The sequence below is a fragment of the Thamnophis sirtalis genome, unplaced genomic scaffold, assembly GCF_051295495.1.
Source record: "Thamnophis sirtalis isolate CommonGarterSnake01/CBP01778 unplaced genomic scaffold, rThaSir2_p1.2 scaffold_1, whole genome shotgun sequence".
Lineage (NCBI taxonomy): Eukaryota > Metazoa > Chordata > Lepidosauria > Squamata > Natricidae > Thamnophis > Thamnophis sirtalis.
Genome location: NW_028261381.1, coordinates 94306869 through 94321942, shown reverse-complemented (window position 1 = coordinate 94321942; position 15074 = coordinate 94306869). Strand labels below are relative to the sequence as shown.

The window sequence follows — 15074 nt, the reverse complement described above, 5'->3', positions numbered from 1 at the left end:
TATGGAAAGTCAGCAGAGATAGGACCACTCTCATCTGGGGGGACAAGGCGGAGATGTTCCAGAGGGTGGGTGCCAAAGCAGACAAGCCTTGTCTCCTGTTTCCCATCAGATGGAGCTCCTTAGCAGATAGGATTCATGGCAGGCCTCTCCTGCTGGACCTAATGGGACAGGCAAACATAATTTCTTTCATTTTTATTTTATTTCTCAAACAAAAAATTACAAATCTGAACAGACAAAATAAGAAAATCATAATGTAACAGGAACAATAGGCAATCTGGTGCACTTACACACATTTCTTTAGTGTTAGGTCCACAGAAGTTAAGTTAGAATTAAAACCGTGAATGTTGATGGCGGAGACAACTGAATCAGATAAGATATTGCAGATTTTGACAATTCTGTTGCAAAAATTGATTTTTTTTAACAATCAAGAGATTTATATTAATCTCTTGGTTGTAATTAAGTTTAGTTACTTCTTAATTAAGTCAACTTACTTCTTAATTAAGTTAAATTAAGTCTTAATTAATCGTTCACCCCTGCTACATTACAATTAAATTAAACAATCATTTACAGGTTAAGCATTACTATGTACAATTTTGAGTGCTGTACCTAAATCTGACTGAAAGTGTCGCAATTCTGAACTATCCAAACCAAGAATTTCAACCTTAGTAGCGTAAGGTATTCTATTATGGACAGAAGAATGCAAAGTTTTTCTTGCAAAGTACTTCTGAACTCATTCAATTGTATTAATGTTCGATATGAAGTAAAGATTGCAGACAATTGAACAATGTTCTAGGAGAATACAGGTGGAGCCATAGTCCCTCAAATAACCCAGCCTCAGCTGTGAAGGCTTTAAAGGTCAAAAACAGCACTGCAGACCCAGAAGCACACTGGCAATCAATAGCAATAGCAATAAGTACTTAGACTTATATACCACTTCATAGTGCTTTTACAGCCCTCTCTAAGTGGTTTACAGAGTCAACATATTGCCCCCAAGAATCTTGCTCCTCATTTTAGCAACCTTGGAAGGATGGAAGGCTGAATCAACCATGAATTGGTCAGGATTGAAATCCTAGTAGCAAGCAGTGAGTTAGCCTGCAATACTGCATTTTAACCACTATGCCACCACAACTTTTTTGATGAAGCATGTGAAGCAGAAGAGTCACATGTATCATTTAATCACTGCCTGCACCAGCACCTTCTGCACTAGCTGAATCATCTGGATACTCTTCAAGGACAAGCCCATGTGGAGGAGATTACAGTAATCAATTGTGGAGATGACCAAGGCATGAGTGACCATGAACAGAGCCTCCTGGTCCGGGAATGGGTACGAATGGTACACAACATGCAAAGGTCCTCCCAGCATCACCACTACCTCTCTTTGAGCAGGATTCATGAATCTAGGAGGACCCAAAGTTATTCTCCAGAACTCTTTGGGGCAGTGCCCCCCTATTCATTACCAAAGATGACAGAGTCTCAGCATTGGCGGGCCCCCAAACTCAAAGCCATCCAGTCTTGCCTGGGCTCAGTTGGCACACTGGAGTGCATTTTAATAAATCCCCTGCATTCAAAATGCTTTTTTAAAAAAGTAGATGTGAAAAGGTCAGGGAGAAAGACTAAATAAAGAAGAAATTTCTTGACTGTGAGAACGATTAATCAATGGGACGGCTTGCCTTCAGAAGTTGTGGCTGCTCCCTCACTAGTGGTTTTTAAGAAGAGACTGGATAGCTGCTTGTCTGAAATGGTATAGGGTTACCTGCTTGATCAGGGGGGCTGGACTAAAAAACCTCCAAGGTTTCTTCCAACTCTGTTATTCTGCATTCTGTAAAGTCCACTTAACTTTTATCCCACATTCCACACTCTTTTATTGCTTCCCCGATTTCCCAAGATTGTAATGTTAACAAAAACACCACCATAATTATGGGTTAGGATTAGGATATTGTATGGGTGGCATGAAGATGTTAGTCCTGAAGCCCAAACTCTCCTAACCACATGTTCTGCACACCACCATAATATATAACTTTGGTGCTAATTTTAGTAAAATAAAATTTTACTTTACTAATTTTATTTATTTTACTGTATTGATAAAATAAAATTGCTACTCTGCATTTTTCTTAACATGTCCAAATAGGACTGAAAGGGCTGCTTTGGTGCTTAGAATAGAATAGAGTTGGAAGGGACCTTGGAGCCTAGGCAGAAAACTCTACACCACTTCAGACAAATTGTTATCCAACATCTTCTTAAAAACTTCCAGTGTTGGAGCATTCACAACTTCTGGAGGCAACTTGTTCCATTGATTAATTGTTCTAACTGTCAGGATTTTTCTCCTTAATTCTGAATTGCTTCTCTCCTTGATTCCTGGAGTCTGGGGAAGGCTCTGATGAGAGCTCTGTGTTGGAGGCAGAGAGGGGGCCCGGGCCATCTGACAATTATCAGCTGCTTTCGGAGTCAGATATCAGTGGGACAGAAGAGCAACTGGATCCTGTTCCCAATGTGCGCATGTTCAGAGCTGCTAGGAGCTAAGGAACAAGGACTGACTTGGGGGTCAAACTGAACTCCCAATTAGGCATGAATTTATGAAGACTACTGATTCCATATATTGCTTCTAAAGGATGATTCCTGCTTTGGTTCATGCATCTGCTTTCAGCTGAAGTCTGGTTGAATTCCAACATTGCCTCCAACCTTTGGACAGCCCTAGGTTTTAATCAGAAGACTGAGATCCAACTAGGATTTGATTGAATTACAGACTTTTGATCTGAAGTTTCTTTTGTTTCATCACTGTAATTGACGCTATCATGAATAATATTGACAGTATTGTTTATTCATTTGATTAATGTCTTTGGCTTATTTGCTGGACCATAGGACAGTGGTGGAAACTACTGTTTTGTAAAACCAATCTAATAGTAAACTGATATTTGGCATATCACAGTGCCACCAGCAATCTTCCTGAGGCCCTCTTGCTGAAGCTGATTATCCCATAGGAAAGGCTAGAAGTCCTCAAATAGGACAAGAACAATTATTTCACTTCTTAAATGTGTGGAATGGAATGTGTGCATATAAAAGGTAACAGTATCTGTGGAATAACTACAGATAAACTACAGATAATGGCATTTATGGACCAAGAATGCTGTGGCCTTCAAGCTGCTCATCCCTCCTTCTACTGTCAGTTTATTCCAAATGGAATAAAGTTGTCGATTTCCAGCTGACACCAAATAATTAGTCAGTAACTGTCATGCTCCTGTCGGACTCTGACTCTGAGATGGAAGACAAATAGCTGACAGAGCAGAAGAGTGGCTCCGTTGGCTGTGGAGGAAACTGGGGAAGGACAAAATCAGGCTGGGCAGAGCAGGGAAGAGATAGAAGCAGGAAGAGGGGGTTCAGGTGAAGACCAAGGCCCACCCTCTCCTCCTCCTAGGGCACGCAGGGAAGAACGCAGAAGAGAGCAAAGAGGATTGTGTGGCTTATGAGGAAAGAAAGGGCCCTGATTCCCTTCACAAGGCACACCTGGGATGGAATTTAAAGTAGAGGCAGTTGGGAGGGGAGTTTGTCAGGAACAAATGCTGAATTCATCTAGTGCTGAGAGTTGTAGCCTGCTTTCCTGGCATTCCTCCTGACTGTTTATTGTCCTGCTTCTGTGTGCTTATCTTGCCTTGTTGAAATTATTCACTTCTTGGGCTCATTACCATGCCCTGCTGGAGTGATTGATTGCAGTCATTCTGTTTACAGCATTTGGACTGGTGTATCTGCAAACAGAAGCCGCGGCAGATTTGTGGGAGAGTTTTTTTCTCCAAGCCAGAGAGTAACGGGACTTTGGGGGCAAAGTTGGATCCAATAAAGGAACTCATACTGGTTCTCTGGCTGTGTTGTCTTTGAGCTACACCCCAGGTCATCACAGTAACTTTCCTATGCTTGTAAAAGTAAATTGGCATTGGAGACACATGTGATAATTTTTACTGATTTGCAAAGTTCCAACACAGCAGACTTCAGTGGGTCATGTCTGGAAACACCCTACTGCAAATTCTTCATAAATAACAGGATATAAATGCTTTTAAAAACACTCCAATTCAATAAAAAACCTTTCAGCCTTGCAGACTATTTAAAAGGTCCTTTGCTTCATTTGTAAAATATACATATTTAAATCTGTACACAGTAAGAATACAAAATAACATTTTATATAAGTTACATAGCTAAAATCTAAGCCCTTAGGCTTTAAAAAAATTACAAAAACACACATATACAATCAACATCCTCCTTTCCCGCCATATACAATCAACTATACAAAGCTTTCTGCTTTATCTGTAAACTTACAATAGCCTTGGTATAAAATATCCCTACAAACACGAATATACAAAATAGTGTACAGTTCATATCTGCTGTGCAAAGACAGCAAAATTTGACTAAAAAAATCAAACAGGCAAACCTGTGTCCTTATACCCACATATACATGTTTAATAGGCACAAAGATGAAAGACCTTGGGAAGAGAGGGGAAAGTTTGATGATGGCGATATCTGTGATATTTACCAATAAATTTTTATACTTGAAAAAAAAATCAAGGAAAATAGGGGGAAAGGGCTGGTGGATGAAAGACACCAAAATATCTTCACGTGAAAAGTATATTGTCAATAATTTATCCCCGGTGACACAGCAGTTTGGCATGGTAGTCAAGTCACTAAGTTAGTTTCTCCAACTTGGTCCAGTCTAGAAATGTTGGATTCCTCTCCTTATTGTTCTTAGCCAACTTGGCCAACACCTCTAGAAGGCACATGCCCACCTACACACACACACGCACACACACACACACACAAAAACTTCCTTACAAGGAAAATTGTTAATCAGCCCAATCCTTTGGTGAAATAACAGTCTCTACTGTTATTTGTAACGCAACCTGTAATTGAGATTTTTTTTTCTTATGCTGTATCCATATAGACTTAAAAAAACAAATAGATTTTTACATAAGAACACTGGATGATTAGACAAAACCTAACAGAGTATAACAGCTAAGGCTTCACATCTTGGATAGCTTTAGCATATGGCATGCAGAAGTCGGGTAGATGAATGGTGACCATTGCATTTTCCGCATGAAATGCATGGATGTGGAAAGGCATTACCTCTTCAATCAAATAGCCCTTATGTACAACCCCTCAATGTCCTCTTTTTTTTCATAAAGAAAAGGTCTCTATGAAACTGTGATCTCCTCATCTTCCTCCTCCTCCCCTTCCTCCTCCTCCTCTTCTTCCGAGTCTGAAAAGTCTGATGGTTTACTGGGACTGCTGGAATGTGTAGGGGAGGGGAGCATCTGGGAATCTAACCTGTCTCTCTGATGTGTGTGATCTGTGGACGGGTGGTAGGCTAAAGAATGTCTTGGGCTCACTGGGTACAATGGGAGAACTGCTGCAGCTTCCTCCTCTTCCTCTCCAATGCCCTTCTTGCCCACGTCACTGAGGTCTGGGTGAGGGTTGAACTTTGTGGGTAAGGTTTGTTCCCGGCAGCCACCAGATGACAGGAGTTCTCTCTCTTTGGAGTTTCTCCACTTCATTCTTCTGTTTTGGAACCAGATCTTTACCTAGAATGTTCAAATATACAAGGAGGAGATCAGGATAAGCACACACGGGACTTGCATCAACGTTGAAATCCTTTTCTGAGGCCAAACCTCTCAAAAAATGACATCCTTCCCTTCTTTCAAAGTTTAAATGAGTCCATATACAATAGTGTTGTGTAGAAAATTGATGCAAATGAATGCATTTGGGGAGATTTCAATTTCAAAACCTGCCAAGGATAATATTATAGTTTGGTCTAGTGCAGGGGTTTCAAAAAAGGGACAGGGTGGCTCAGTGGCTAAGACGCTGAGCTTGTCAATCAGAAGGTCGGCAATTCAGCGGTTAGAATCCCTAGTGCCGCATAACAGCAGTTACCAGCAGTTCAAAAGCATGTAAAAATGCAAGTAGAAAAAATAGGAACCACCTTTGGTGGGAAGGTAATAGTCTTCCATGCACCTTTGGTGTTTAGTCATGCCGGGCACCTGACCACGGAGACATCTTTGGACAGTGCTTGCTCTCCGGCTTTGAAACAGAGATGAGCACTGCCCCCTAGAGTCGGGAATGGCTAGCACATATGTGTGAGGTGAACCTTTACATTTATTTATTTATTTATTTATTTATTTATTTATTTATTTATTTATTTATTTATTTATTTATTTATTTATTTATTTATTTATTTGACTTATATACCGCTTCATAGGGCTTTCAATCCTGTCTAAGCGGTTTACAGATTTTTAGCAAATTGAGTCAGCACCTTTTAGGGGTGTTAAACGTGCGTCATTGTGACGCATTGAGATTTTTTTTCCTCTTCACTAAACTGGACATGGGTCTAGCCGCGTTTACGCATCCAGCCCACAGGCCGCAAGTTTGACACGCCTGGTCTAGTAGTTAAGGCACTAGACTAGTAATCAGGAATCTGTGAGTTAGGTATGAAAGTCAGCTGGATGACCTTGGGCCAGTCATTTTCAGCCTAATTTATTTCAGAAGGTTGTTGTGGGAGAAATAGGAGGAGAAAAGTGTATTAAGTTCCCTACTTTGAGGTATTTATAAAAATAATAAAGCATTAAAATATAAATATAATCTACAATATAAACAAAGTGCTGCAGAAATCTATAGGATTCTTCCAGAATAGAGGTGAGTTGCTCCTGGTTCGGCCCGGTTCAGGCGAACTGGTAATGGCGGAAGCGGGAGGCTCCGCCCACCCACCGGGACACTTCTGCTCACACACAGAAATGTCGTGTGCACAAACACAAGCAAACCAGTAGCACCAGGATTTGTAACCCATCTCTGCTCCAGAATTATCAGAGTGGTCTAAAAATTCACATCTCATTGTTAAATATAAGATTTTTGTACTATAGTTTTTTAATGGCACTCTGTAACAGGCCTGACCATTTTTTGGCTCTCCGGACATGTAACCTTGCTAAAGGTGGCAAGAATTTGAAATGGAAGAAAACCTAGTTTTTCTTATTTTCAATTAAAGAAACATATCAGTTATAAGAAGAAAATAATAAAAAAGGAAAGTTATAAAAACCTAGATAAACATAATGGGAAGAATATATATAAAAATCTGGGATTAGTATTGTATAAGTACATTAATTAATTACATTAATTAAAGTACATTAAGGAGAATTTTTTTAAAATCCATATTCAAATACATTTGAAAAGATTAAAACAATTTATTGTAGGAAACAGTTTGTTAATAAGACTAAAAATGGAGATGAAAATTGAAGAGAATAATTCTCCACACGTAAATAAAAATATAAAATAAAGTCAAGAAACTTATAGTAGAATTAATTAATAGATTACAAAAGGTAGTATGGCGATTTTCCTGATTTCCTCAAATAGATTAGCTTGCCGAACTAATTCAATATACTTTTTCAACAGAGCTGACGAAGTAGACTAATTTGATTGTAATACCTCAACCCATATACAAAACTATTTTAACTATGCTATAATTTTAGACCAATATAGGAATTATTTTATGATCACATCTCAATGACTTTCTGATACAGATTTAAATCGAATTTTATGCCATAAGAAGATCCAAGGTGATTCATGAAATTCTTATCCCATATCTTTTCCTCACATTGTTTTGGATTTTCAGGTAACTTTCTTGAAGTTTTCGTAATACTGAAGAAGTTCCTTGGATTTTAAATCTAATGGGAAGTTTGCCTGAACTATTTGCCTGAACCTTTCTTACACAGAGCGAAGAATTTACCCACAGCTCCTCCACATTTACTAAAATATTTCTTTTTCTGCTTTTTTTCTGCAGCTTTATTTACTTTTTTACTTCTAATATTTTGAACATTAGCTGGGTTGAATTCTCAACTTTGAACAAAGATGAGGAACAATCTGAGCTGGCGACTTGATGCCCTGTAAATATTTTGGACTCGTTTCTTCATCTGTAATATTCAGTAACAACTGTTGTCAATTAAAATTGGATGTTAGAACATTCTCTGATTAAAATAGTCCCATGCAATCTGCTTTTATCTTTATCTCTGTAATTCCAGTCCCCAAATAGCCCCCACCTTTTTCAGATAAGGATATGGAATGCTGGGACTCTTAATTCATACGATCTCAGGTTCTTGCCCCCTTCTTTAACTACCAATTCATCTTACAGTTCACCTTAGGGATCAGACCCACTTATAATGATCCCATTGATTTTCTAAAATAAGAAAGCAAGACCCATATCTTGTCCCATCTAAGGTGTGAATCTGAGTGGAAAGAGAGAGCGCAAGCATCTTCTCTGTGGCTCAACTCTTTTTAAAAACTATTTATTTAATTAGATAAATATTCTCATCCTAAATTCTCTGCTATCCTCATTTGAAATGTTTGAACATGCTAGCCTTGTTTAAGGATTTTTCGGGATTATATAAATACCTTCATTTTTGTCTGTAAGCCTTTTCGGTATGCCTTAGGCATGCTGCACTTGCATTGCTTAGTATTCCACTGGATGCTTTTACATTAATTTCAAATCCCAAGCTTTCAGGAAGAGGCTGGTTTTGCCATCTGTCAGAAATGGTGTAGGGTCTCCTACTTGGGCGGGAGGCTTGGACTAGATGACCTACAAAGTCCTTTCCAACTCTGTTAATCTGTATCTGTATCGGCAGCCCCTTAGAGCTGTTGTTCGATTCACCCATTTCTGGTTTCACACAATACATTGAATAATAAACTAACTTCGCCAGCTAGGTTTCCACCTTACACTAGGCCAAATATGATTGGCTAATTTGTTGCTTATTGTAATTGGGTGGTTTAGGCTATAAATTGAGGAACAACTCACAAACTGCCTGGAGATTATTCACCAGTTCACATGACTGGATATCAGGATGAAGAATTACCTGGGAATCTTTCAGGCCCAGCTTAGCTGCCAGTTTTTTCCTATCTGGTTTGCTGATGTATTTCTGTTTCTGAAACATTTTCTCCAGGGCTTTTCGTTGTACGTCTGAGAAAACTGCCCTACGGAGCATCCCTCGGCGAGGTTTCCCTCGAGCAGCCAGGGGCCAAGAGAATGTCCCAGGGATAGGCACCACAGAGGAGGCTGTGACAAAGAAGAAGAAGAAGAAGCATTATTGGTGAAATCAGCTAGAAAAAAAATGGAGTCAAGGATAGTCCTGTCCCAAAGAGGGCATCTCTATTCAAATTAATGAAAAATCTCCCTGAGATTTGCATGCCTAAAGATAGGGCCCCCCTATCTTTAGTTTTCCCTTTTCTCTTATTGTGGTTTCTTTCTCTTTTTCTTTACATAGACTTATATGGATCTAGCAGAGCACAACTACTAATCTGAATTCATGAAGCAAACTTGCTCTTCTTTCAGTAAATGTAACTTGATTCCATTTCATAGATCATGTCAATGAATTTACAGCTAGCTTGTTTTGTTACCAAATCCAAAGATATGAGAACAGAAAACAAGAGCTAAAAAAATAAGGGTATTTTTAAAAGTTTCTTTTACTGGAAGATTTTTTTTTTAGAAGTATACCACACACATCATTACACTCAAAATAAAATAAGGAACTTCTTTTAAAGCTAGAACAAAGCCTTCCTTTTTACATAAAAGTTGTGGTCAATGGGTATTCATCCTCTTTTTTAAAAAAAATATGAATCTTTCCTCCCTCTTCCTTACAAAACTTGTAGAATTCATTCTGGAGACATGAAAAGTAACAGCTAATTAGCACATTGACTGGTTCCCAATGGGATTGGTATGATAAAAAGGGCAGAGTTTTGCCTTTAAGTGGAAAGAAAAACTCCCAAAGAGAAACAGAGATTCTAATGAAGCGTGAATAGTAATTGTGTAGTAATGAACTAACAGAAAAAGACTGAGGACAAGCAGCTAAAGCCATATATTATTTGAACAAAAGAGATTTACACTTTCAAACTAAACACAACTGCATGCCAAGCTGCTTGGGGAGAATACTGATGACACAGCCTTCTCTTTCCCCAAATCATTTTCATTAAATGAACATGAAAAGCTATATATAAAGCTCAAGTTGTTTTTGTTGGGCCATTCAAGGACTGGAGAAAGGAAGCACATTCTATTATCAAGAGAATGAATGGAAGAGCTCTTGGCTTTTGGAACAGAATATATGCAGTTGAAGCAATATCTATTAGCATTGTTATTTTTAGTCGTAATTTTACTCAGTTCCAAAACTAAGATCCGAAGGGGTTTTTTTGGTTTAGCTATTTAACTAGTTTATTGTGAATACAGAATTTCCTGCAATTTTATGACTTCTGCTTGCAAGACTAAAGTGTCATAGGAAGCATGTGAGAATGAGCTGGTATCTAACCCTCCCTTTCTATTGCTCTCTTTATATGTGTGTCTCTAATTACAAATGAAGTTGAAAAATGCAAACAGTATGAATTCTTCAGAAAGGATGATTATGTTTATATATTGCTTCTGGAATATCTCTCTGGACATTTCTTTGAGATATTCCAATCTTTAAAAAAAAATCCTTGGGAGAGATGGCAGGGGACTTATTGGTGAATTCTTAATGACTTCTTTTCCAAGTACTGATTAGATGCTTTGCTACAGTCTTAGCTGCTCTCTGTGTATTTCCTTTTTTTAATGGAGAGAAATGAGCTATATTCGTCCAGCAACATTAAGAACAGGGCAAATTGTTCAGTTCTCGGCTGAAAGTATGTAGATATGCCTTACTCTATTTTCTTTAGCCTTATTCTACAGTGACACAGACCCCTCCTCCACTCCGAGCCTTCTTTGATGTAACAACTCAGCCGAAGCAAACTTTTTGGAGAAGAGAGGGTTGAAGAAGGTTGTCTTCGGCCACACCGAAGGGCCCAAACAAGGGAGCTCCCCATGAGGTCTTGTGAAACCGTTGGCAAAGCGAATGACCCTTAATGAGAAATTAGCCCATGGCTGGTAAATGTCTATCAGCAGCACGGCAGAGTCAGCGCCGGGTCTGTGTGTGGCTGCCCGGAGGGAGCTGACCAAATTGGTCATGGTGCTGAAACTTTTGTTGACGACCGGGCGAAAAAGCCGCGACTCTGTGGGAAAACCGCCGCCCCGAAAGGAAGGCCGGCAGCAGCTCAGTCAGAAATCAAGCGCCTCACACTTGGACCGTGACCATCCCCGGCTAATTTGCAGTGCCGGGGAAAGGCGTGGGGGAAAGAATTGGGAAGGAAAATGTCACGCAGTCGCCGCTTGTGCTAAATAGGGCATCAAATTGGCGCGACTGATTCTTGAATGTTGTACCCCGTCCAACCTCTGAACCGGAGGCCCGTCCTCCCCTCCTCTCCCCTCCCCATCCCTCCAAGGGAGAGAAGGGGGCGATTTCAAGAAATGCTCACAACAAAAGGAATAGCTTCGGGGATGTCGTTAGGTCGAGACTCTGTGGCAGGAATCCAGGAGAAGGAGGAGGAGGAGGTGGTTCAAACGCAGCAGAGTCAGCTTATACCAGGTTGAAACCCAACTAGGAAGACCCACGGCCCTATACCGGTACAAGCCTTTCCCCGGCTCCCAAGGGTACTAGGTAGGGCAGTCGAAGAGAGCAGGGAAAGCAGGGATGGGCAGTTGAGGAAGAAGCCTCCTCCACCCTCCCCGAAACCTACCTGGGAAATAAGACGACCGAATAAAAGGTTGGAAGGAGCCTTCGAAGTAAGGGAAGGAGAAGGTCTTGACGGGGACGTTCTGGATCAGCGCAGGCGAAGCCTCTGGGGAAAGAAAAGGAGGTTTAGCAAAGACCCCAAGAGCGTTTCAAGTGGGAAGCCCACATTTCTCTGCTCTCCTGCAGAACCGAGCGAAACACTTGAGATCCGAACTGCTCTTCTGGCTCACCAAACGGATTGGATCCCGCTTCCTTTACTGGCCAGCTCCCGTTGCTCTAGCAGGAACCAGAAGCGGAGCGTCTCGGGCCAGTGATTTTCGGGACAATTGGCAGATTTGTATCTGGTCCCGGATTCTCACCCCCTAATAGTCACCCGGGGTCTGATTCATTTTGCGCGGGCGGGCCGCTTGCGGAGGCACGAGCGCACCTGCTCCCTTTGGTGGCTCCGGGTTCTCTTTACGCGCCCCAGTCCCACCTGATCGATGACGCGCCACTCTGCGTGTCCATCCTTCTACCTCCCTCTCGGAGGAGGGAGCACGGTGTTCGCCCTTCGGCTCCATTTACCACCCACCTGGTTTCTCCCTCCTTCCCTTCCTCCCTCCTTTCCCGACAATCTTTGCAAAGGGCCTCGCTTGGCGAAGCGGGCGCCGTTGAGGACGCGCTGGCCCGCTTACCTGTCCGCGGAGGGGAAGACAGGATGGCGTTGACTCCGAACTTCAGGAAAGTGGCGTCCCCGCTGGAAGAGATCGACGAGCGGGCGGAGCAGCCGGTCTTGGCGCCGGAGGGATCGGCAGTCGCCAGCTCGGCTGAGCTCGCAGCTTCGGTCCTGGTTGCTCCGACACCGGCCACTGGGGGAGACAAGCTGGGCGTCGGGGCGCTTCCTCGCGGTGGGTAACCTGTCGGCCGGCCGATCCTCAGGAGGTCTTCTACCAAGAAACCGGAGGGGCCGGAGAAGGCGGACTGCAGCGTCTGAGGCAACGTGAGAGTCGGGGTCGGTCGCAAGAGACTCGGGTACACGGCGGGAGGCGCCAGCAGGCTTGGGAACATCATGGCCCAGCCAAGAGAGAGAGCCAAGAGCGGGAGGCAAGCAGGCAAGCGAGCGAGCAAGGGAAGAGCGCTGTACGCCGAGAAACGGAGGGAAGCCCTGGCTTACAATGACTACCACTAATAACCGTCACACGGTGCTTGGGTTCTCCCCTCCCCGTCTTCCTCCTATCCCTGCCTTCCCGACGGCCACCCTCTTCGGCAGAGATCCACCTCGCGAGTCGGCCGGGGGTCTCCTGGCCCTTCCTCCGCCGCGGTGGGTTTTATAGTGGTCAGCGCCGCCGAGGCGCTTTCAAAAGTGACAGCTCGAACAATAGGGGTGCCTCCACTTGAGTTTCATTCATCGGGCGCTCGGGGCTCCCTCATTGGTCCAGGGGTGCAATTTATGATTGGATTAGCCTTCATAAGCAACCCGCGCACAATGGGCCGCCACAAAGAAGGTGCGGTCATCAATTTTGCATATTGACTGCCTCATTGGGAAAGCTGTCGCTCCAAAGGCGGCCGGCGGCAGAGTGTTGATCCGCAGCCGTCCGCGCGCGCGGACGCAACACACGCACACACACAGAAAGAGAGGGGGGGAGAGGGAGGCGAATTAAATGCCTTTAAAAAAAGTTTCCAATGACATCTCACCTACAAAGGGAAAAGGGGGAGGGGATTATTCACGAAAAGCGGAACGCTACATTTATTTGTATTCAATCGCTGTTTTCCTTTTCGCTTAGGCTACGGAAATTAGACGATATATTCATATTATCTTATTCTAAGGCTTTCTAAAGGATGAAGAGCACAAAAGGGGCAAGATGAAATCAGCTTTCTACTATGGACGAAAAAGAAGGTTGAAGTAGGAACAACCAGTGGTTTATCAGCTCTGTCCCTTTAGCTCTAGGGGTCTAGGTTCCTGAACTGCAACCAGTTGTTAAACTGAAAAGTGCTCTGGCAAAGACAGTAGTTGCAGCTCTAATATTAGTTTTCCTAGCTTTGGGAAAAGATTCCAGAATATAAATCAGTTGTCATCTGAGTGAACTCCAACGTAACAATGGCTCAAAATATAATAAAAATTCTGAGCATGAATAAAACCTCCAGTAGCTTATTCTATTTGAACTTTGAAAAAATGAAAATTCACCTTTTTTAAATGCTCAAAAAATTATTTCATGCTTCCTGTTCCATTTCTTGTTATTGAATAAAGGCCAATAAAAATCAGGAGCCTTCAAGTCAGTGTCAATTCTGACGTCAATACATTTTCTTCCTGATGATTTGGTCCTGATGATGTTCCAGTGGTGCCAATAATGATAACAGGCCTTTAAAAAAATAGCCTGCAGTTAACTTTACCCCAACATGTAACATTAAAAAATATGGAACCTAATTGTACTTATTAAATGAATTTGAGGCAAAAACTAAACTGCATAATATTTTTAGCTGGTTCTCCACACCTACATAGTTTACAATATTTTGTTATTTAGGGTAAGTTATTTCCACTGACATTCAAATCCCATTGCTTGAATTGCTTCAGTTTAACTAGGCCAAATTGGCTTAAATTCATACACGGTCAGAGTGATGGCTTTCAACACTGGATGTTTTTAAGCACCAACAACTCCCACAAAAATATAGCTGGAACCTTGGCCCACACCTCCCTGGAATAAGTCATTGAACAAACAGGAATTTTAGTTTTATGTCAAAATGCAACATGCACAGACTTGCAGCACACCTGTTACTCAAGTCTAAAAGTCAACTTGGCTTATTTCGGGTTTAAATGACTTTTTAAAGCAGACTTTCTGAACGCACCTTTTCTTTCTAACTAGCCAAAGAAGTCTTCTTCACAGCAGGGGCTCATTCCCTTAAAACAAGGAGGAGGAGGAGGAGGAGGAGGAGGAGGAGGAGGAGGAGGAGGAGGAGGAGGAGGAGGAGGAGGAGGAGGAGGAGATGGAATTGGTGTGTTAAGAGGAGAAAGAAGGAGAAAATGTGCAGAGAAGGGAAAGGGAAAGTAATGAACATCGCATAGAATCAAAGGCTTAAAAAAAGCCTTTCTTTACAAAAAGTAACAGATGTGTTAAAAACTTTGTATTTTTTAAAATCCCCCAATTCATCCTTTTCTGGGGTGAACTTTTAGCCAGCAGAAGCGTGCAGCCAAGGCAAGCAGCCCTGATCCTATTAAGCATGAAGTAACTGTCACCTTCAGCTGTTCTCCCTCACCACACACACACACTTTTCCTCCCTTTTTTACTTGGGAACACAAAGCTTTCCCCCTCCCAAAAATCTTATTAACCAGCTTTATTTCTCCGATAGGAATTTTTTTTAATGGTCATGATCTCCATGTCGGTGCTTTAACCATTCAAAAGAAAGAGAGAGAAAGGCGTGGGCTGGGGGGGAAGAAAACTGAAAGTGCATTGGCGATTTATATCACATTAGGAAGAGAAAGAACGCCTGTTCAACCTCTCCCTTGAC

The 15074-nt window shown here is 42.0% G+C and overlaps 1 protein-coding gene across 1 annotated transcript; it reads right to left on the bottom strand.

Annotated features, from left to right (window-relative positions):
* Positions 1–5174: 5174 nt before the first annotated feature.
* On the bottom strand, positions 5175–13825 carry DBX1 (developing brain homeobox 1). Its single transcript, XM_014061261.2, has 4 exons — positions 12266–13825; positions 11596–11697; positions 8874–9073; positions 5175–5561 (listed from the first exon to the last, which is right to left on the bottom strand). The coding sequence occupies exons 1-4, from the start codon at positions 12639–12641 to the stop codon at positions 5175–5177; spliced, it is 1065 nt and encodes a 354-aa protein (XP_013916736.2). The 5' UTR covers positions 12642–13825.
* Positions 13826–15074: the final 1249 nt, after the last annotated feature.